The following is a 24,770-nucleotide window of genomic DNA, read 5'->3' as shown; positions in this document are numbered from 1 at the left end:
ACATAAAAAAGGAAAAAAAATCCATTTGAAGTTGGCACTGTTTGATAGCAAAACAACCTCAAAATGGTCCTGATTTCATGATTTTTGATCAGATTATTACATCTCGAGACTGTTAGAATGGCGTTGGTTACCACTTAGAGGACTGATATGGTTCACTGGAGGGTGACACTTGGAACTGTATGCAAACTCAGCCTGTCTTTGCATAAACTCAAATGGAAATCTCGGTTATACACAGGTGTGTTTTTGTTTATAGAAGTGAAGCTGTTTTTTTGTGCTGTCCCGACTGCGTGTGGTTTTGTGGTGTAATTGACATTGAGAGCCCTGAGAGGCTCTTTCCCTTCCTCTGTGTTGTGACTCTCACCTTTAAGTAGTGCAGCGTTTGAGGTGAAGGAGCACCAATTCTTTTAGGCTGATGTCCCGATTCTTCTGCGAAAGAATCTGTCTGTTTCTATCGGTTTATATAGGTGATATAAGTTTCTATTTTGCGCACAAAGAAATGGAGAAAGTCTGAAAAACACGGACTGCAATAATCACTTTCAAAGAGACAGTTTGCATGTCATCAGCCTGTGGTAGAATGAAGACATCAAAGAAAAAGCCTTTGACTGCATTTATTGCTATAAAACTCTACAGTTTTATTGCTGTAGATTTCACCAGCTCTGTTGTTGTCCAAGATATATAGGCGTCAGGTTCCTCAACTTTTATAATTTTTTTGATATGCTTTCTTCTCCTGCAAGTTACTTTAGCACACAGTTTCCTCCATCTCATCTTTTATTTGATAGTTATTCAGATCTAATACTCTAATATCGCTATACATTAATGTAATTACTTCTCTTTTGCCATCCATTTATTGTGTGTGTTGTTTTCCATATGAAAAAGAAATATACCCACATATTTTCACCAGAACAGGTTGCCAGGTGACCAGTGAGTCTTTTTTTTTTTTTTTTTTAACGATTCCCCCATCTCACTTTCTTCATTTTTATATTCACTTCTCTAATTACATCTTTTCAGGAGTGGGGAAAGTGTTACTAGTCAGTTCCTCACTCACTTCTCAGTCTCAGACTGTTTATTCTGAACAGACTCTAATGAGTGCTTCAGTGGGCTTGCTGGGTTTCGCCTAATTGTGATCTAAAACTGCAAACCATCCTTCACCGAAGCAGGTTTAATGGCACATGATAGCAGCAGCACTTCAAGCTTGAAATGAGTCTGGAGATATCGGCATGCTGCTTGAATGAAAAATTCTAACCTGCCGCTTGTCAACACACAGACCTGAGGATGCAGGTGCTCCATGTTACTTTGCTCTACTTCCTGTCCAGGTGGAAAAAGAGCAGCACCAACCATACTGTCCCTCTTCACTATTCTTTCTTGTTTCTTCAGTCCATCTTTTCTCTGCAGCGTCCCTCTCGTCATCTTTCTCCCTAGGGTTCTTCTCTGCAAGTGTCTATCTTAGCAACCTGAAACCAGCTGCAGCCTCCTCCCGAAAGAAGCCGCTGCTTTGTTAGAACTTTGCTATAGATGGTTCTTTCTGTCCACAATGTCCAAAAGCCACATTCTGACCTCTGGTGACCGAGTCGGCACCCCCTTGTTTTTGTCAGTTTCCCCTCCAGCTATGTGACATGACCCAGTTCTAGGAGACACACCTGTATCGTATAACACTGTCCTGCAAAGGAATTTCTTTTGAAAGTGCTATTAGTTCTTTATGAAACCTGCCAAGAACATGTCCCAGTCATGTTTTAGCCCAAAAGAAAATAAAGAATTAAAAATAATGTGCCTAAAGGAAACAAAGCATTAAGACCATTGTTTCTTTTGAAGACTTTTTATTGATTGTTTGATTGATTTGATTTCACAATCAATCATGTATCTCCAAAAATCAATTTAATACATGAATTACATAATCTGTTTCACTATATATAATATAGTCTCATAAATTGATTCAACAATTTAAATATATAGATTTAAACAGATTATTAATGTATTTGTATTGCCATTCATTTATGGTTACTTGTTTTAAGTTATATGGATCATTATTGAAAATTGAGTGAAAGGTCCAGATGCACTGATATAAATCTGTATAAAAGATCTATGTATAAAATACTTGAAAAAATAAATCTATTTCAGTATATGTAATAGTGTAATAGATTTTAATTCAACAGTTTAATTTAAATATACATTTTTATGTATATGATAAATATTCTGATGATAAATAAGTGTGCAGAAATGTGCTTAAATGCCATAAAATTAATGCCATAATACAATATTACAAGTACTCTATCTATCTCTCTCTCTCTATCTCTCTCTATTTATCTATCTCTCTAATTATCATTAATGCAAAAAGATATTTAATACATAAAATATCTAAAAATCTAATTGTCTGTTATATAGAGATTTTAATTCAGCAGTTTAATTTGAATAACTGTTGAATTTTTTTTTTTTTTTTCTTTGTTCTGTAATATTACCTGGATTTGCTTTTAAGGAGATGCACTTTTTTGATATATAATATAAATCTAACACACAATGAATCCAATGTCATGCATTTGTAGCCAGGGTGTGGTTTTTGAAGGATAAAGACTGGTTTGGCTCTTTAGGGACAGTCTCTACAAGCAATTGAGAGACCCCATCTGCAGCTTTGATTGCGTGCCCTCCCTCTTTCCTTTTATTTCTCTCTTTCTCTGTCTTCGTCACATATGGTGAGGTGATATTGCGGGTTTAGCCCTAAAATAGAATAAATTTAAATGTGTTTGCAAATAAATGAGCTAATTATGACTTTTTGTTCACCTTTAGGGGGAAAGGCTACAGTAGATGGTCTATTAGTAAAATGAACTCGTATTGCCATAGAAAAAAAACATGTTCATTTATAATATGAACAAAAAGCCATCAATCCCAAGCAATAAGACCAAACAGAACCAGTGAATTCTTGTAGACTAGTTCAAAACCTCAGATAATAGGTAGTGGGATCATTTTACTTATCTGTCAGGCTTGTTCCTCTTGGTATTTGGATAAAAATAATGTAACTCCAATGTAATGTGCTTTTTAACTCCAGCATAAAAGGCTCCTTTGAGTTGTCAATATATACCCTTCACGAGTTCTGATAGGATGCTGTTTTCCCCCTATTGCGGAAATACACAGATTCGGACCAGTACAAAGGGCTGTCACAGTACAACTTCAGCCCACTTAGCCATTTAGCGCTCAGACTCCAGTGGTTAAAATATTCCTGAGATGTCAATGATCTATGAAAGAAGCGACTATTCCATCTGTAAATGCTTCTCATGCAGGACTGGAACGAGACCGCAGAGCAGGCTTGTGCTGACATGTCCCGAATCAGACTCGTGCACAGTCACGTCATCGCAGTCCTGCCAACCATCTGGATATAAACTGGTGCTTTGAGACACATCTGGTCATCAACATGCCACGCTCTGAATTGCACTTCCAACTATTCAGACCCCACAGCCAGTCAGGGCTGAAATATTCCCTTTGTGGTGACAGGACAGCCAGTATTTCACAAAGCGTGTCCCTGTATGCTGACAGGCCGGCCAATCAAGACACATTTCTGTCCTCGTGCCCCGACAGGATAACTGGTCTGTATGGAGAGTGTCCCTGTATTCTGACAGGCCAATCAAACAATTTTTTTTTTTTTTTTTGCCAATTTTTTGGCAATAGGCTCAGTATGTTTTGCTTAGTAGAGGGGGAGACAAATTGAAAAGATTTTCATGATAAACTTGTCAAAATAAATTACGTTGTCAGTATAAGACGACCTTGTTGCATGTCTGCAATACCAAAGCTGATCTTTTTGACAAGGAAATTCACTTAATGGCAGGACTGTCACTTAAATTAGCAGGACCGGGGACTAAATATTTATGTAAGATAAGTGATCACATTGCATAGCATGTTGTGTATGGATGGATGGGCAGACAAATGAAGAGATAGAAGAATGGATATGTAGATTTATAGATCTAATAACTAACATTTTCACTTACCTTTGCCCGTAATTGGCCCCTGATTTGATTCCCATGGTGTAGCTGGGGCACATGGCCATTATAAGATTATATGATGGGGGTGTTTGCTGGAATGCCTCTTGGTTATCTTATGTTGTGGATGCTAATTGAAACTAGCATAAGCCCTCTAATGAGCACTAATTGCTCTAATGAATTAGTTACAGTGAGAGTTCTGGAGAGAGGACAGTGGACACTTCATAGGGCCGCGCACATGAACACATACTCGTACCCGCAGGGAGCTGTAAGCATCTCTGTGTGGCCTGCTAGTAACTGGCATGTGGGTATGTGAAATCACAGAAGGCTTTGTGTTACTTAATGTCAGTTTCATAACAATGAATATAATTATTGTAACTAATTGTTGATGTTTTCTCATTAAACTGCAGTTTAATTAAAATCTTTTTTTTTCTCTTGTGTTTTTGGCGTATGAATTGCTAGAGATCATATTCAAGCTGCGGTTTAAGCTTTTTGCTTGCTTGAGGTTTTGCTATGCATAGCAGAAATACTGATAGATGTTTAATTTATTTTGTGTACTGGTTGTTTTGAACTGCTGTTTTCAGTGAATTGGTTGAAAATCGGGTTGAGGGATTTGTGCACATCACTCAAAAAATGTTCAAAGAAGCTTTGATTTCGCTTGCAATTTCAATACAATTTCAACTCTTGATGATTTCTAGCAATGTAAATTATAAGCAATATTGCAATATGATTTTAATGTACTTTTTATATAGCTTTAAATTTTCTAAAGACTGTTCCAGCAAGCCATTTCTGCATTTATTTGAAGTAGAAATCTTTTGTAATATTTTAAATGCATTTACCATCTCTTTTGATCAATTTAATGCGTGTATCTCTGAATAAAAGTATTAATTTCTTTAAAAAAAAAATTACTGACTCGTACAGTAGTGCAGATCAAAGTGTGAATAATTTCTTTTGATCTCTTTGTTTGGATGAATTGGCTGAAATGCTGGATTTACCTGTTTGTTTGCTTGATTACTCAAAAATATTCACTTTCTTTTTGTAAAAAATATGCCATTTACATTAAATATGCAATCTTCTCTTTATCGCTAACTATTGTAAATGAATCTAATTGTACTGCTGAGACTACCTAATGTTTTATGAATGACCCATTTTTATGCTAATATGATCATATCACGTGTGTTTATCTATTTTACACTTTAGTTAGTATTTGTGGGTTTTTCTCATGAGATTGATGTCTGGGAAGTGGAAGTCTGTGCCTTAGGCTGATTGTTCTGCGTCAGAAACGACAGCCATTTTGGCTCCTTTCCCAGTGAAGCTTTCATTCAGATGTGTGGGGGGGGGGGGCGTTTTGAGAGAGAAAGTTTTAGAAAGTGGTGGAAAGATGAATGAAACGGTGGAGATTTTTAAAACATTACCTCATTGTGCAAGGCCCCCCCCCATCAGCCATGTGCAGAACGCATATAATTAACACACTCCGAATGGAAGCATTTAGCCGGAGTTGCTATGGAGACGGAGCATAAAGCTGCGCTTAGGGCTGTGTTTGGGAAGAGTAGTATAATTGTACCCAACCTGTGAAATAAACACAATCACAGAGGGTGATCCTCATTTTTAGACCCTGATATTGATTCACTCGCTAGCAGTTTTCTCATAATACTTCAACACTGATCTTTTCTCTATTGCATTTCATCTCACATAGATGCTCATTGCCATGGATTCACTTCACACAAACACTTGTGTGTGCCTGAGCACCATTAAAGACACAAACAATTCTCGCTTGTGTATAAACACACACCATTACACCCTCTCATCTCCGCTGTGCTGTTTTAAGTAGTCTGAGCTTCCCAAGGTCAAAAGATGCTCAGGAAATTAGTAAAAGGAGCTGCTTTGAAATAACATGGGCAATACACACAATGCGCACAAAAAAAGTACTGTGGCAGAACCATTGTACGATTATGAATTATTAGGTGCTAATTCCATGGTACTTTGGTGTATACTGTGCTGCTGAATGGACTTGTTGTATATAGGTCCATATGTAATAAATACATCAAATATAATAATATATTAAAAAAGCTTTAAAACATTTTGGTGAAGTAACAATTTTTTTAAAGACATCAAGTTTGTATGCATTAAATTAATCTAAAGTGACAGTAGATTAAAGTGTTTCCACAGCATTTTCAATGTATTCAACATGGATAATTATTAAAGATGTTTCTTAAGCACCAAATCGGCATATTAGAATGATTTCTGAAGGTTCATGTCACACTGAAGACTGGAGTAATAATGCTGAAATTTCAGCTTTGCCATCACAAAAATAAATTACATTTGAAAATATATTAAATTGGGGGGGATATAAATTGTAATGTTTCCACTGTATTTGTACAGATGCATAAGTTTACGTAAATTCTTCTATGGAGAAAAGGAAGGATGAATGAACTTGGATTTGGAGAAAGAAAGAAAGGAGTGCAGAAGAAAATTAAGTGTATACAAGAAAGGATCAAAGAATGGGAAAAAAGAAGTTTAGCAGGATGTGAGTGCAGAAGGAAGGATGGAAGAAAGTAAAGAATGAGGAAAGAAGGAAACAATGAACTTGGAAAGATTTAGAGAAGGATGGGGAAAAAAGGAAGAAAAACAACAATGAAAAAGATGTAATTACAGAAGGAAGAAAGTGTGGTAAGAAGCTATAAAAAGTTTCAAGGAAAGGAAGTACAAAGGGTAGTGAGGAAGGAAAGGATGCAAGAAATGAAGGGATGTGAGAACAGAGGGAAGTGTATAGGGAAGGATCGGAAAATTAAATGATGGAATATAAACAAGGAAGGAGGGGAGTAAGGAACAAAATCAGTAACTTGGAAGGATTTAGAGAAGGAAGGAAGGATATAGGGAAGTACACAATGTATGGAAGGAAGGAATGAAAGAATACAGACGGAAGGAAAGAATAAATAGACAACATCAGGAAAAAAAAATGAAAAGGAAATAGAAACTAAATGAAATCCAAACAGCAATGAAAACAAAAAAAAGAGAAACGTAGGGAAGAAAAATGTGGATTGACAGATGTGTGCTTACCTGCCGAGCCTCCTATGTACTGGCTTCATAACCATAGTATGGGGGGAGAGAGAGAGAGAATAATTATTATTCTTTTTTTTCAAGCACTTGGCTATTGTGCCATTTGAAGAAAAATATTTTGAGAGAAAAATGACTTTGGGCAAAGGAAGCCTGCTTCATGGACTATATGGAAAAGCATAATTTCTGTCTTGGGTTCACACAGCGAGGAATGGAGGGATCCTCAGTGTTTGCCGACTGTCTGATATTGCTCCTCAGGTAGCTAATCTACGTGAAATGGCACCACAGAGACCAACGCTCGCCCTCCAGCCTCATTCATATTCTATCACATTAACGCGGGATCAGTCCCATATCCAGACAGCTGGGACGTGTGCGTGTGTGCTCACACGTGTGCCTTGTTTGTTCACTTTGCGACAGAATGGCCTCTGTGCCTCGTTTCGTCCTGTAGGGCTGTGTGTGTAGCCTGCCATTTCAGGCAGTGTTCAAAAGTCAGCATCTACCAATGAGCTGAGGAGGCAAACGGCACAGCTGCTCTGGAGTCAGCAAGATCATCACAAGGCAGATAATGGCAGCATGTGGAAGTCAGCGTCGCACAACCTTCACCTTACATGCTCACCGGTAAACGATGAATGATTTTCTGCCTGATAAATAAATGCCTGCTCCTTTAACCTCCAGACCTCTTTGACGCTGTATTTTTTGCGTGGGCGCATGAGAGGACAGGAAGCCATCTGTGTCAGTGTGGCTGCCCTGAGCTCAGAGTGCAGGGGCAGAGAGATGACTGTCTCTTTGATATGGGAAAAACATGGCTGTCTTCTCAAGCATCTGATTGTGTGCACGCTGTTTGTTTCTGCTCCTCATGAATGTGCCTGTGTGAAACTGGCAGGTGTCGAGGATGGATGGAGGGAGGGACACTGATGGAGAAAAGACACTTAAAAATCCACGAAAGGCATTTGTATCATTTTGTTTGTGTGTGTCTTTGTGCAGGTATGACTATCGTGAAATGCTGCACAATTCCACTTTCTGTCTGGTTCCACGAGGACGACGACTGGGATCCTTTCGCTTCCTGGAGGCTCTGCAGGTGAGCACACATCTGTCATACAGTCTACGCCTTTTTCTATTTTTTTCTACTACTTTCCTATTCTCTGTTTTCTTTTCCTTTTATTAATTTCATTTAGTTTCTATTTCCTTTCATTTTCATCCTTTTATTGTTTTTCTGTTGTCTCCCCCCTTCCTTCCAGACTTTTTCATTCCACGCTTCCTAATAACCTTCCTTCTTCCTTCTCTAAATCCTTCCAAGTTCATTTTTTTCTATTTCCCTCCTGTCTTACTTTCTTCCACCCTTCCTTTCATTCTCTGATCCTTTCTTATACACTTACTTCCTTCTGCATTTACATCCTTCCACCCTTCATTTCTTGTTCACTTCCTTCCTCGCTTCCTTTCCTTTTAAGCCTCTTTTATAGCTTCTTTCCACACTTTCATCCTTCTGTAGTTACATTTGACTTTTTATTGTTCTTTTTCCTCCTTTTCCCCCCATTCTTCTCTAAATCCTTCCAAAAATGTTTCCTCCTCCCTTCCCTCCTTAATTCTTTACTTGCTTCCTTTCTTCCATTCTTTGATCCTTTCTTTTACACTTAATTTTCTTATGCACTCCCTTCCTCCTTTCTCTAAATCCTTTCAACCTCATTCATTTTTCCTTCTTTCCCTCCTTCCTTGCTTTTTTTACACCCTTCCATCTATTCTCTGCTCTTTTTTTTTTTGTACGTTTACTTCCTTCGGCACTCACTTCCTTCTTCCCTTCCTTTTCTTATTCACTTCCCTCATTTCGTCCTTCCTTCCAAGTTCATTCATTCTTCCTTACTTCCCAATGCACTTCCTTTCATTTTTTTTAATATTTTATGCTTTTTTGGACACTTTTATATTCTTTTGCATTTCCTTCCTTCCGTTCCTGTCCTTTCTTCTTACATTCCCTAAATTCCTCAATTCCTTTTGTAGTTTCCTTCCTTCCACACTTTCACTTTCTTCCTTCCACTCTTACTTACTCTTGTCTTCCTTTTATTGTGCAATCCTTCCTCTCAAGTTGAAAACCCTCATGTCGCTAATTATAACTGCATACTAACTCTGTCCCTTCCTGTCACCTTTTGGATGTTAATTAAAACTTTAGTTGGCCCATTTATGAACCTTTCTTTTTTTTTCCGAACAATTATCTCCCCCACTAGCTGCTTTGAAGAGATTTTATCATGAGGATGTTTTCAGAAATGTGGCCCTCACAAGCATTGTGAAAACAATTCTGCACACGCACATACTTTGACATTAGCTCTCACATACAGCACCCGCACCTCTTCACTTCTGGAGCACAGACCCTCTTCCCCTGAGCGTGTGTGTGTGTGACCACTAGAACTGAAGCCCTGCGGCGCTCTGTGCTCAGCTGACACCTTTATGACCTCTTGAGTGGCAGGTCCTCATTACGTCAAACAGCCGTCAGACACAACAGCTGCTCATCCCTCTATTTCTACACATCTCCCGCACTTCAAAGGAAATTCACTTTTCTCTCTGTTTTACAGGGGTTTTTTTTCCCAACCTACATATTTTCTCTCTCCCTCTCTGTATTTACTGTCATGACATAAGCGAAGTGGATGTTGATCTATCGGCGTCTATATGCTGGACTCCTCAAGTCAGTATCAGTAATGAGACTAATGGCTTTTGGCATTCAGTAGAAGCAATTTAATGTGTCCCATTGTGTTTGTTCTGTTTCTTATTTATCCATGCGTTTTCTCTCTTTGTGCTGTCCTGTAATCAAAACACGGCACATGTGACTCACTCTGTGACCCCATCGCTCTGTCTGTGTGTTTGTAGGCGGCCTGTGTGCCAGTCATGCTGAGTAACGGTTGGGAGCTCCCCTTCTCGGAGGTCATCGACTGGAACACGGCTGCTGTTATCGGGGACGAGAGGCTCCTACTGCAGGTCCGAAATCTAATGTGTTTTTATTGCATACTTTTTAGAATCTCTACTGTATTCTGCTCAAATACTTTAATAGTCGTGTCAGACATTGGGGCTGAAGTCAGCTTGGTTAGAGCTTTTAGACCACCTTGCCCACTTAAGCTGGTTAATTATAGTCAAACACCTAAAATGATTCCCACAGAGGTTCCAGGATTTCCTTTGTCATCGTTGATTCTGTGACCGTTTATTCATCCTCACGTCATTCTAAAGCTATATGACTGATGGACTTCTGTGATACAAAAAAAGATATATGGAGAAATGGCTGGCAATTTTTTTTTTTGTCAATATGATGGATGTCAAAGGCAGCAGATTCTTTGGTTGCCAACATTCTTCAAAATATCTTCATGTTCCACAGAAGAATGAATGTCATACAGGTTTAGAACAACATGAGGGTTAACACGATGACACAATTTTCAGTTTTGGGAGAACTATCTCTTGAACAATGGAAATCCTGGAGCTTCACAGGAATTGTGACTAAATTATTATTATATTATGGCTGTCAAAAGATTAAAATATTCATAATTAATCCTGTGATCTTTTGTGTGTGTGTTCTTTTTTTTATATGCTTTTAGTTCCTTTTTAAAGACAGAAAAATTATTTTGGTTCGCTCAGAGGGAATATATTAAAAATTGTTAAGCTTTGAGGATAATTATATACAAAAACGGCAAATTACATTTGTTTAACATCGCATCTGGACTCTGGATAAATACATTTGCCATTAAGGTTTTTCTTAGAGAAAGTTTCTCTATGATTGTTCCCTAAAATGTCAAAATATGATTCGAAACAATCTATGTTAAGGGGGTATGTTAAGGGAGAGAGGAAGCCATTCACTTGGTGAGTCTGTTTTTCACCCAAAATGTGTGATTTTTTTTTTTTTTTTTTTTAAGTCAATAGTTGTAGTAGTAATAATAATTATAAGATGATCCATAAATTTTAATAATATTTATAATAATGCTAAACATTATCCAATATAATATGCCTTCAAATAAACACATTGGTGTTGGTGAACCCACAGTATGGATTCACATCAGTAGTTGTAGTCGTAATAATAATAATAGGACATTTTTATTCATGTAATAATTAATTATTATTATTATTATTATTAATTAAATATTACTTTATACTATTTATTTTAATATAATTTAATATAGTATTGTTATTTTTATTAGCATTATTATTTAATGTAATGGTAATGAGGAATGATATTATTTATGATATGTCTTTTTAAATTTGTGTTGAGAAATTTACTGATGGACTGAGACAAAACAGGTTGAAAACTTGGATAGTGTTTGACATGTGACTTTTCGTCCTGGATCAACATTCCTGTCAAATGAAAGATGTTGATCCAGGACGTCCTACTTGGCTGAAACGCATTGTTTGCTCTAAAACAGAGCTTGTACTGGTTTGACCGTCTTAGGCCTAATGGAAAAACTGGATCATTTCAGACTATGATGCAGATTATTCAGGTTATACGGATTTGATTTGTTTAACCAAGCAATATGAGATGCCATACACCTCATACACCCATACCCCTCTGTTTTCCCTTGTTTCATTTGTTCTGTTCATACATAACCTCTCTAGCAGCAGGGCGCTGATTTATCACTCTCTCTCTCTCCCCGTGCAGATCCCGTCCACGGTGCGCTCCATTCATCAGGATAAGATTCTGGCTCTGCGACAGCAGACGCAGTTCTTGTGGGAGGCCTACTTCTCGTCCGTGGAGAAGATTGTGCTCACCACTCTAGAAGTAAGCGATGACTGTTCAGTCACGCCGTCTCCCACTGTCTCTCTCACACACACACACACACACACTCACATTCTACAGCTGTGACACTCGCAAGAGCCGCTTCAGACACACAGGCTGAGTTCAAATATTTTGGCAGAAAGTGTCGAATTATAATGACTTATTAGGGGTTGTACTAAGTGCGTACACATTCTCATGCCTTGTTTAATTCTGTATGTCCCCTTTATCAGTGTCTAGGAAATGATGTGTGACCTTGGTTCATTGACCTCTCCTTAGAGTTATTAGCTTCACTTGCATTTGACCAGACACAGAGCTCAGATACAGGGGCCCTAAAAGTATTTGAATGCTTTTGTGCTTTTTGCTGAAACGTCTGTTTATTTGGCACTGTTATATATAAAATATATTCTGTCAAAAGCTTTGTTAGTGTAACCATTCCCCCCGCTTCTTAGATCGATATGCCATTGGGGTCCATGTTTAGCAACTGACAGTGTCATACAATGCATAAGCATCTACAATCAACAAATCACAGCAATTAACCCCAGAAGCCTGAGCTTGCAACAGAGCTGTCAGAGCCCCCCAGCCTTCCACGGCGTGGGTGCAGCGTCATTGCAATTACAGCTAGCATCCGAAGAGTTGTTTTCATCCGCTGCCCTCCATTTGGAAGATTGCAGCCATCCTGTTGCGAGATTGAGTCGTCAATCACATGTCTTCAGTCACTAAAAGGGAGGACTTTTAGCTGAGAAAGAGGAACGGCCTTTCATCAGCCGCTCAGATTGCGTTTTTAAGATGACAGGTGGGGTTCTGCAAGGTTGAAAGACCACGGCTTAATATCAACGCTCGTGTCAAATGGTTATTGACTGCTCCAGGGGGGAGCAAGAAGAAAACACCGGGGAAACACTCAAACTTGTGCTTTATAGTAGTCACCTCAGATTACATTTTGTAATGTAATGTAATATAATATAATAACGTTCAACAGTTTGGGGTGTGTAAGTTTTTTTTGTTTATTAAAGGCTGCATTTGTTTGATAAAATACATTTAAAGCAGTAGTATTGTGGAATATTATTACAATTTAAAATAAAAAAATGCTGATTTTCTGCTCAAACATTTTAATTATCAGTGTTTAAAACAGTTGTGCTGTTTAATATTTTGTGTGAAAAAGAAATCAGGTTCTTTTGATAAATGCATAGTTCAAAAGAGCAGTGATTTTTAGAAACATTATAAATATCTTTACTGTCACTTTTAATGAATCCTTTCTGGATAAAACTACTAATTTCTTAAATGACCCAAACTTTTTTGAATGGTAGTGTGAATTAGATTATATTATGCCATTTTAATAAAAGTATAATTCTTAAATATGTCTCACGAAAAAATATTGACAATTTCAAGCATTTTTTAAAAACTATTAACATGAAACTGGGTCACACTTTATATTAAGTGGCCTTAACTACTATGTACTTGCATCATACAATGTACTTATTGTGGTCATATTGCAAAAAACTTTTGCTGGACAATATGGCCAAAATTTATATCACAATATATTTCTTTATTTCGGTCGATACGATATAATTCCAATATCGATATGAACTCTATTTTAAAAAAGCCTCATAAAAACTGCCAAGAATGGCTGCAACAGATGTCTGTACCTACAAACTAAATTTGCCAAGTCTCCGAAACCACCTCCTATAAAACTATATATTTTATAAAAAAAAAAAAAAAAAAAAAAAACCGCACAAATAAATGTTCACCTTTTATTTGTATTCAGCCTTCATACAAACAAGAAATGTGAAATCGTTGTCAAATAAACATCTCAGACTCACCTTATTAATATTAATATCTTTAACTTCAAACTATAGGCTAACATGCATTACCGGTCAAACGTTTTTGAACAATATGATTTAATGTTTTTTTTTAAGAATTCTCTTCTGCTCACCAAGCCTGCATTTATTTGATCCAAAATACAGCAAAACACTGTAACATTTTGAAATATTTTTGCTATTTAAAATAACTCTTTTTCTATTTTAAAATATTTTAAAATGTAATTTATTCCTGTGATTTTGCAAAGCTGAATTTGTAGCATCATTACTCCAGTCACATGAGAAATCATTCTGATATTCTGATATACTGCTCAAAACATTTAGTATAATGTTGAAAACAGCTAAGTAGAATTTTTTTCAGGTTTCTTTGAATAGAAAGTTCAGAAAAACAGCATTTATCTGAAATACAAATCTTTTGTAACATTATAAATGTCTTTTATCAATCACTTTTTATCAATTTAAAGCATCCTTGCTAAATAAGTATTAATTTCTATAATTTCAATTTTTTTTTTATAAAAATAAATTATACTGACTCCAAGGTTTTGAGTGCAATAGTGTATAAATGTAACAAAAGCTTTTTATTTCAGAAAAATGCTTATCTTTTGGGTCTTTCTATTCAAAGAATCCTGAAAAATATGTACTGAACTGTTTTAAATATTGATCATCAGCAAATCAGCATATTAGAGTGATTTCTGAAGGATCATGTGACACTGAAGTTTGGAGTATGGATGCTGAAAATGTATCTTTGATTATAGGAATAAATTACATTTGAAACTATATTCATAAAAATACTTACCTCTTTGCACTTTCTGTGTGGCACCGTTTTACATACCTTACTGCACGTTTCGCTGCAGTTTCAAAGAGAAATGTCCACTGAGTGGCGCTAAAACACAGGTTAAATACGTGAAACCTGGCACGTTTTTATTATGTTGATATAGTCATGTATTGCTGTTTTTATGTTGCTACAGGTACGTACTGCGGCGGTTCAGAATTCAAATATCCGGGGTCTGTCCCTAAAAGTTAATGCTCTATCGTGTTGGAAATATGCCCTACACCAAACCCAACCCTAAACCTACCCGATAGTGTTAATAAATGCAAAACGGGTATACAAACTTATTTGTTGATGCAACCGTGCCATTTCAACTTCCTTTTATGCAGATTTGAACTGTTTTGTTGAACCGTAGTTACACGGGATTCGAACCGGAGCTCCTCGCCTTCAAAGTGCGGCTCCGTACTCCGTGAGCTACCCAACAAACTTTCCATCTATGAAAACCCATAGATACGAGGCTGGATATGTGCGATGTTAACATTCAAAAGCATCAGTTTTCAAATCTCCCAGCATTATTAATATTGTTTTGAAGTCGTAACATGATATTCTTAAAGTAATTGTGCGAAAAATACGCTTTATTAATCAAAATTCTGTACATTTGTGTGAAAAGGAGTAAAAAGTGTTGGAGTTTTACTGCCTCTAGTGGTTGTTTCTTTAGGAAACTGAAACTGCAGTAATATGTAGTTATTGGTACTTATTTTGTGTTTCGCTAAAAAGTGCACCCAGGTACGTAAATGCCATGAGACTAGGTTGCAGAAAACAGTTATTTTAAATAGTAAAAATATTTAAATTTTACTGTTTTTGCTGTACTTTGGATCAAATAAATGCAGGCTTGGTGAACAGATGAACAAAAAAACCTTACTGTTCAAAAACTTTTGACTGGTAGTGCAGGCTGATTGTTCTTATAGATTGAAAAAAATGTGCTTCAGCCAGGATAGAGAGTATGAATAGTGCTCTGAGTTGCTGCAGAAAAAATACATAAATAAATTGAGCAACAACAAAAGCATGTTGCTTGAGACGGGCTTATTCTTGAAAGTGCAATCTGATTCTCTGCCAGCAGGAGGCGCTAGCAGAACTAGCGGTCTCCCCGGTAATGGCTGTAATCAAAGCAGCTCTGCCCATGAACGCGACTTTATCAGATCAAATGAAAATGTCATCTAAACTTTTCTGAAGACAGTCTGTTCCGTTCAGAGATACATTCATATAAAACACCCGCGACGTGTTTTGATTTTGAAACGTGTAGTGCTCGTTTATTCAACAAACGCTACAAATAAATAAATGTATGAGAAACACTGGTAATGTATATCGGAAATGTTTAAAAATCATATCACTGTTGTTGAGAAAAATTATATCGCGATACATATTGATATTGAATTATTGTCCAGCCCTATGCTCTTGAGGTGGGATATGGGTAAGGTTAGGGACAGGTTTGGTAGTATGGGGTGAGTTAAGGTGTAAGAGATGGGTCAACAGTGTAATTATAAATGTTTAAATAAATTACAGAAATTAATTAAAGATGAAATTACATATAGGTATTTTAAAAAATGTAAAAACGTGTACAATAAGTGCGTTGTACCAAATGATTAATTTAAATGTAAGTGCACAGTAGTTAAGGCCACCTATTATAAAGTGGGACCAGAAACTGTAAAAATAATACTGGGTATTTTTCTGATTCTGTTTGGTACTTCTAAATTACACACTTCACCTTGAATGCCTTGTTGCTTTACAATAATCATTTAACACTTCGATTTGTTGCCTGGGTTTCTCTTTGTTTAATCATTCTGAGTCGACATGCATGATTAGTCCTAATTACCATTATTTATGCAGAACGAGTTTATCTTCCCCATTCACCTTCCCATACACCTGAACTAATTATACAGCTGTGATTCTGTCTACAGAAAATGTCTGTTTTGTGTTGGAAAGTTATATTTGTGTGCGTGGAATAAGGTTGTCCATGGAATCTCACCATCTTTCAACTAATGAATGCATTCCATATGCTGCTCAGTAAATTCTACAAGACGTTTGTGATTTGTACCACAAAAAAGCCTCCAGGCTAGTATTAAAAAGCTGCAATGAAGACACTATCTCCGAGACATCCAGCTTGTGTGGAAACCCATTCCAGTTGCCAACGATTAGGCTGTCACTAAGCCAAGCCGCTTTCACACCAAGGGGCACAATATAAACCAAAAACGACGACGACAACAAAAAAGCCTATCAGTCTTTGTCTCTTTTTACAGCAGCCATTCATCGCCGAGAGCCTCACTCAAGGCCAGAGAAGCAATTGCTCCTCTTAATGCTGGAGCAGCTGATTGACACGATGAGAGTGGTGAAATCGCTGGAGCATTTGATCATTTGTCTCATAGTTTATAGACCCAGAGCTGCAGCTCAACTTGAAGTTTCAATTTGAAACATTAATTTACCCTTTCACAAAGACTTCTCCAAATGACAACTTCACAGCTCTCATGGGCGAGGAATTTAGCTGGAGTTGTTTAAACAGGCTGTAATGCAGGCTTTTATTTGTTTGTTTACTTGTTTGTGTAGATCATACAGGACCGAGTGCTTCAGCAGACCTCCAGGAGCAACCTGATGTGGAACAGTCATCCCGGTGGACTTTTTACACTAACCCAGTACTCATCCTACCTGGGCGACTTCCCTTTCTTCTACGCCAAACTTGGTAATTGACAATCATCTTCTTTATAGCACATAGTTTTTCCAGAGTTAGATAAAATCTGTTTCTAAAATTGCTCTTCTTTTCCCTATAGTGCACTATTTGGAGGTTTGCCATGTCCAAATTCCAATGAACATTGATGTAGAGATTTTATACCTATAATACACTGAATAATTGCTGAAATAATATTTTATAATCTAATGGTGAAAATGTTGAGCATAGAGGAGTAAGAGTTTGTCGCTTCCCTCGTTCTAGCAGTTTTTAGATGCTATTTACACTGTGCAATAAAATGTAGGAACAGGATATCTTCTAATTTTGCTCACTAGTTTCTGTTGATTTACATTGCAGTGCTATTACTCTGTCACATTGACTGTATAGGGAATGAGCGAACAAGTGAGTGATTTTGGACACAGCAAGTCTTTTTGACTTTAATATTGTGACACCCTTTTCTCCTTAACTTTCAGAAACTAGTCCTGCATGACGTTTTGAGGTTATGTTCAAATGTTTCTGGAATTAATGAGCTTTCTAAGACATGACAGACAGGCATTATGGGACTTTCGGATCCTCTTTCATCTTTTACAGATGTGGGTCTTGTCATAGCCAAATTTGTGACTAGCCTCATTCAAAACCCAGGTTGTTATCATCTCTGGTTCTCTCCTTTGTCATCAGCTGATTTATTTTTAAACCCCTTCTCCTGCCATCTCTTAATTGCAGAGGTGTCTTGATATCTACAAATTTACCATGTAGCTAAGTGACAACCATTGTACAACGTGATAGATTATCGACCAGCCCTGTGTAATTGGATCGCAAAATCTATATTCACAATCTAAAGTCATGCATCGCCACAGTTGCTAATGCAGCCCACGCATGCCTCTATCTTAATCTGCACTGCTTGTCAGGCCAATCAGTATGAAGCCGTTGATTGAGCACCTCTTGTAAGTGGGAAAATGTAAGTGTAAAAAAAAATGTGGTAACCAACAAGAATTATCTGCTTGTATCTGTGCAAGAATTAACATATTGGTTTGTCACCGCTGCACCAGTTAAACATGGTGAGTTATTTCGAGATGAGGGAAACACTCTAAGGATGGTGCCAACTGCCTGTTTTATCGTCTCATGGGCAAAGTGGACAATAGATGAAAAAAATGCTGCATCTATAGAGTGACTGAGTGTAGAGTGCATGATTTATTAATGCTATTATCATTGATTGTGATTTTAAACGTAGTCTATTTAAAAACTCTAAAACATGGATTATTTCTCTCATTAAATCCTACTTTAGTCATACCACTAAATCATATTGCTTGATGTATTTTATAGATATATTTGGTGCATTATAAAACACACAGGAGCTCTGCACAGAGCTCTTCAGAAACCTTCACAGAATCCGAGTTTGAAATTGTCATTCAATAAGATGCATGTATCATTCACGCCTTGTTTGTTAAATATTTTATCAAATATTACAGTTTTTGTTAGATACCTTTTACACATTAAGTCCATTCAGTAGAATTCCATAGATTTCTCCCAAGATCAGTGAACAGGTGCAGTATAGATCTGGTATATCATTTTTGTCTGATCGCGGTTCTTTCAAATTAATTCTCCTGTTTTTGTCTTTTTTAGGGATCAAGCCGAATCCCAAGTTCACTGCTGTTATCCATGCAGTCACACCGCTGGTTTCTCAGTCTCAGCCTATTCTCAAGCTCCTCGTCTCAGTGGCAAGGTCACAGTACTGTGCTCAGGTAAGATCCACTTCTTTTGATGGCTGATTGATTCATTAAAACAATGACAAATTACTGCATGTATTAGTATTTGCTGAAAAAATCCCAAATTAAGATGATTCTGATATGAAACCTGGCTTTAGTGCCTTTAATTTGTTTAATAATTCAATATTTAAATATTCATTACTTGTTTTAATTAATTGCACTAAATTAGTGGTTCTCAACCAGTGGGTCTCCGCAAACTTCCAGGGGCTCCGCAGGATGACTTAAAAGTATTTAAATTAATAAATTATTAATATATAATAGTCAAACTCTAAACTGAAATGCTAAAAACACATAAAATCCATAACTTGTTTTTATGGAAGAACATACAGTTCTTGAAATCACAAAATGAATCATGGTTTAGTTTATATTAACAGAATCTAAAATTATTGATGTATTAAAGTTTAAAAACAAGCAGACCGCAATTACCGCAGAAATATCAGTACAGAATATATGGGCTCGTACAGATAATGACTATAATGATGGACAAAAAAAGACTGACCACTTCTCTAAATTAATATTAATATTGACAGCCCTGCTGTAAATCCTATAACCATGGAAAAAAAAGAGAAATTAATCAATTATTTAAATGATAATAAATTACTCAATTAGTTAACAAATGATTTAATTTCATAAATGGATATTATATAATAAAATAGTCAAACTCTAAATTGAAATGCTAAAAGGACAAAATCAATGATTGTTGTTCTTATGGAAGAACATGCAGTTCCTGAATTCACAAGATAAATTATTAATCATTTTAGTTTGAAAACAAGCAGTTTTGTCATAATTACAGAAGAATTATCAAAAATATTTATAGACTATATGGGCCTATATAGATAATAAATATTGTGATGGACACTGCTCTAATTTAACATTAAATTGACTGCCCTGCTATAAATCATATAACGATAAAAACATCTGTATCAGAATCAGAGCTGACTGCGGTTTTTGACATGAACGAGTTACCTAGTTACATTTTTGACTGCTTCAGGCCTCCCATTAGGCTGTTTGATATCTGAACTTTAGAAAATGCTGAAATTTGTTTCCTCAATTTGATCTGATTAGGACACTTGAAGATGAGTGGATATCTCTCAATGTTAAAAGAGTCATACTTTCGGTGCATCTGGACGACTGGTCTCTGCCGCCCCCTCAGTTTACACCCCTCTTAAACCTCAGGGACTAAATCAGAGCCCAGCAGCCCATGCGTTTCCATGGCATCCACTGCCTTATGAAGGGTTTACCACCCTGGGAACCAATACGTATCGATTCGCCTCTAATGTGAAGGAGAGAGAGAGAGGGGCTAGTGGGGGAGGAGAGTTGGGAAATTAAATGCAGTGTGTCCCTGCTGACTGCGAAGCATGTTGCGCACACACAAGCTGGCGCTTTTCTCAGACTGTCTCCTCTCTTCTCCACGGGAGGGCTTGAAAAGACTCGACTGCTGAATGCTTGGCTTTTGTTTCTCTGGCGGAGCTTGAATTGAGCACGCTCTACTCCAGCTGAAGTGGAGGGATGGGAATAGCAATGCTAGCCCCTTTTAGCTACTATTCATCAGCCAGAGTCTTTGCGCAGAGGAATGGAAAGGAAGTAGGGATATAAATAAACAAGGGGTGGCAGAGGAGAAAGACGGGTATCTTTTGAGCTCATTCTGGCAGGCTAGGTAACTGAGATTGAGGCCTACCGCTATGAGCGAGTACGCATGTACCTCCAACCCCAAAACTGGGGGAAGCTGATAGAGATACCGTCTGCGTTTAAAGACATTGCAGAGCACACCACAACTGATGACAGTTAAAAATACCCATTTAAATTAGGTGCATAAAAAAACATTTACAGGATCCCTGCAGGTCCTAAAATCTCTTAAATTTAGTCAATCAAATTTAAGGTCGTAAAATATCCTAAATGGTATAACAGGAGTCTTAATTATCATTTTAAGAGGTCTTAAATTTGGGGACAAAAAAATTACTTTTTATTTTGTGTGCTGTAATTAAATGTGATGCACGTTCACAGTCAATGAATACTGCACATTTATGCCAAGTGATTTCTTACGACCTACTGTTGAAAGAGTGCATATTCTACCTCTCTAAGCTTTTTCAGTGAGCAGCTAGAAGTAGTATTATATAGATTATATTTTTGAAAATGGAGTTCTGATTTATTTTGGGCTTGTTTAAAATTTTACATTTCCACCTTTTTCTGGTTACTATTGCCATTATGGTTATACAATAAGCTGCGGTTACACTTTACTTTAAGGTGTCCTTGTTACAGTGTATTTATATATTTACGTACTGAGTAATGTTAACTTCATGTACTTACTGTATGGTTAGGGTTTGGCTTAGGGTTACTTGCATGTAATTATTCATAAGTTATTGTTTTTATTATATTAAGTACATGTAGCTTGTAACAAGGGCACCTTAAAATAAAGTGTTACCTAAGCTGCTTCTGGAATTTAATTCAATGTGAACGTGTAGCCCAGGAAGGGAAAACTAAATACATTATTTAACATGTTCTACATATGAAGAGTTCATTTGCAAAAACAGATAACATTGTTTTTAAGCATTTTCAAACATGTTTTTTTAGTGTGCATTCCAATTAATCTCAATCAAACTGCAGTTGGGATATTTTGATTAAGTAAACTAAAAATACAGCTAACTAACACAATGAAAACATAACATAATAAAAACGTGATTTTTGTGTGATTTATGTGTTTTTGCAAAAATTCTCCATATATATTTTATTGTATCGGCACAATAATAGGTATAATAATATTTTTATTCCCTTTCTTTAAACACAAAAACCAACATCGGCCAACCTCCAATTTGCATGTATAAAAAAGAAAAAAAAAAACAACCAAAAGTTCACCCAAAAATAAAAATTACCCCATGATTTACTCACCTCAAGCCATCCTAGGTCTATATGGCTTTCTTCTTTCAGACAAATACAATCGGAGTAATATTTAAAAACGTCCTGACTCTTCAAGGTTTATAATGCCAGTGGGTGGGTGTTATTTTTCAATAGTCCAAAAGAAGTCCAATAAAGTGCATCCATCCATAATAAAAAGTGCCTCAAACGGCTCCGGGGGGTAAATAAAGGCCTGAGTTTTGGTTAGAAAAATATCCATATTTAAAATTTTATAAACTGTAATCTCTAGCTTCCGCTAACTGTGAGCGTGAGCTTCGATGAGAAGTTACGAATGTGGAAGGCAGAGGAGAGAGCAAAACAAAACACTGGTCACGAATTAGAATGAGGATTTATAAAGAAAAACGATTGTATTCATCTGAAAGAAAGTCATATACACCTACGATGGCTTGAGGGTGAGGAAATTATGGGTTTTCATTTTTAGGTGAACTATTCGTTTAAATGTTTACACTAGCCTGTTTAATTAAGTAAATGTGATTGAAGTTAATTAATAATGTGGGTATTTCTGAATGAGCATACATTATTAATTATGGTGGTAAAAACTTTGAAAAACTTTGTAGATATCCTGACTTATCAAAATCAAGTAGTCTCTTGATTGAACAACTAGTCAACCTTCTTCACTGGAACAGCCTGCAATAAATTAGGCTTCCTTTTGAGTTCAGTACATTTTTCAGGGGATGTTTACATAAAGTTGGACAATATTTTTTGAAGACTAAATTGGTTATATCTAAGCTATTATATGTATGATTCTCACTACATAATTGTTCAGTTGTTGGACGACTAGTTGACTGAATTTTATAGTTGATTCATACTTTAAATCCACCCCAGTATGGAGCTTCACTCATGTCAACATGCTTTAGCATTCCTGGTCCTATCTTTGCCTCGCTCATCTGCATTATCAAAAAATCCAACCTTCAGGCTTTGTTTTGTTTCTAAGAGTTTAAGTAGTTTAATTAATGTCTCTGATCTTATTATAGATTATAGAATACTTGGAGTTTGAAGAGGCCTCCTGATCCTCCTGCATGTAATATCATTAGACAGTCAAGCTTTCATTTATTATGTTCTGCTCTGTGGCTTGAGAGCTACGTGACTCTGTGATTGGGAGTTAATGAAATGAAAGATGTGGTTAAGTAAAAGGCTTGATGGCTGTTTATATCACCAGCGCATTAAAACAGGATTTTAAAATCAGTGCATTAATGTAGTACTTTTTCATTTTGAACAGCTCTTGTGTATAATAATGATGCTCATGCGGCAGCAATCGAGCCTGCATCATGTCCTGATGCCATTGCCAGTGCATTCATGAACAACAAAAAGTGCCCTAAAAACTAACATTTAATAAATATCATTTTTAACTTTACCCAATTTTCACTTTCACACCTTTATTGCTTTTCTGTCAGCTTATTCAGTGTACGCTTGTCTTTTCATGTTTTGATGTCAAGACCAGAGACCTGATAATTTCAGCATTTTAAATTCTCATTTATATGCATGTATTTTTCTTGTTTTTTTTTTTTTTGTACTTAAAAAAAACCTGAACGCATGTAGGGCTCTTGTATTGGGTTGAGTCCAAATACTCTAGCGCTCTTAATGAGTTATTTAACCCCGCTCTGTGAACTAACTGACTTCTAAATCACAGACACTCTCTGAGAGGAAGGGCCCCTCTTAAAATGTTCCACATGAAACATTTATGAGTGTTAACGTAAAACCAGAGCCAGTCACTTCAGCCGGAGGTGTAATCACTCAAAGACACTTGAAAGTGACAAAACAAAATGAATATAAAAAAAAAACCTCATGGCTATGACAAGCTGTAAATTGAAACCGACATCACATCCCAAATTTGGGACATTCCAGGCTAATGCTGAAACCAGATACACAATTACAAAAATGTGCGTGAACTCACAAAGTAAAAGCCCTCAGAGAATCCCTGACGCATCGCAGTGTGTGATGTTTGCCATTCACTGCGTATGTTTTACTGTCACATGCTCTAAGTTTGGCTTTTGAATGAAGTATGACCTTCTATAAAAGTACAGAGTACAGTATATTATGATTTGTAGTATTTAATTTCTTTGGAAAGAAACATATAAGCTGGGGACTGGATCTGAATGAATGTGTTTTTCCTGCCCTTGAGGCCTCAGTAATAGAAATGTACAGTATAATTCAAAAGAATTCATAGTTTTGGAAACTGCTTTGTGTTTCTGATCTCTCTTTCTTTCTGTCTTTTCTCAGATTATTGTATTGTGGAATTGTGACAAGCCTTTACCTGCCAAGCATCGATGGCCGGCCACCTCAGTGCCCATTATTGTAATCGAAGGAGAGAACAAGGTGATATATGGTTTCTTTGTGATTTTATTTAATGTGAAGTTATTTCCACTTTTTTTTTTTTTTTGTCAAGTTAAAGCTAAGGAATTAGATGTGTCACAAAGTCTAAAAATAAATGCATGAACATTGTGAATGCTGCTTTTAATGTATATGCTACTATTAAAAAAAAAATACTTTTATTCATCAAGGCACCTTAACTTGATCAAAAGTAACAGTAAAGACTTGTATAAAGTTACAAAAAAATGCTGTTCTTGTGAACTTTATTCATCAAACAATCATGTAAAATGTATCACTCAAAAATATTATTTTAATAATATTGCAACTGTTTTCAACATTGATAATAAGAAATCTTTCCTGAGTATCAAATCAGCATATTAAAATGAATCCTGAAGGATGATGTGACACTGAAGACTGGATTAATGGCTGCTGTAAATTACATTTTAAAAGAGAGAGTGATTTTTAATTGCACTATTATTTCACAGTATTACTGTAACTTTGATCAAATAAATTTAGCCTTGGTGAGCATAAGACAATTCTTTCAAAAGCATTTTGAACAGTAGAGTATATGTAATGTTTTTCATTGGTAATAAAAGTTAGTATTTTTAACAAAATTGTGACTATATGTATTGCAGTAAAATATTAGTGACACAACACAGCATTCCACACTTTTGTAGTTGTTGGTAGGGTGAGTGTGGATGTTTTTGGTGTGGAACAGAGAG

At 36.4% G+C, this 24,770-nt stretch overlaps 1 protein-coding gene across 2 annotated transcripts in view; it reads left to right on the top strand.

Annotated features, from left to right (window-relative positions):
- The window catches only part of LOC306885736 (exostosin-1b), an 80,988-nt gene that overhangs the window by 45,927 nt on the left and 10,291 nt on the right, over positions 1 to 24,770 (top strand). For both annotated transcript variants that reach the window (XM_079442474.1, XM_079442475.1), the window contains 6 exons: positions 8,004 to 8,097; positions 9,873 to 9,980; positions 11,641 to 11,760; positions 16,942 to 17,074; positions 18,683 to 18,801; positions 23,959 to 24,054. In XM_079442474.1, the coding sequence (XP_079298600.1) occupies positions 8,004 to 8,097; positions 9,873 to 9,980; positions 11,641 to 11,760; positions 16,942 to 17,074; positions 18,683 to 18,801; positions 23,959 to 24,054 (670 nt within the window). The remainder of the gene's footprint in view (positions 1 to 8,003; positions 8,098 to 9,872; positions 9,981 to 11,640; positions 11,761 to 16,941; positions 17,075 to 18,682; positions 18,802 to 23,958; positions 24,055 to 24,770) is intronic.

Source organism: Barbus barbus (assembly GCF_936440315.1).
Source record: "Barbus barbus genome assembly, chromosome: 19".
Lineage (NCBI taxonomy): Eukaryota > Metazoa > Chordata > Actinopteri > Cypriniformes > Cyprinidae > Barbus > Barbus barbus.
The sequence above is the reverse complement of the archived record's forward strand: the minus strand, read 5'-3'. Positions and strand labels throughout refer to the sequence as shown.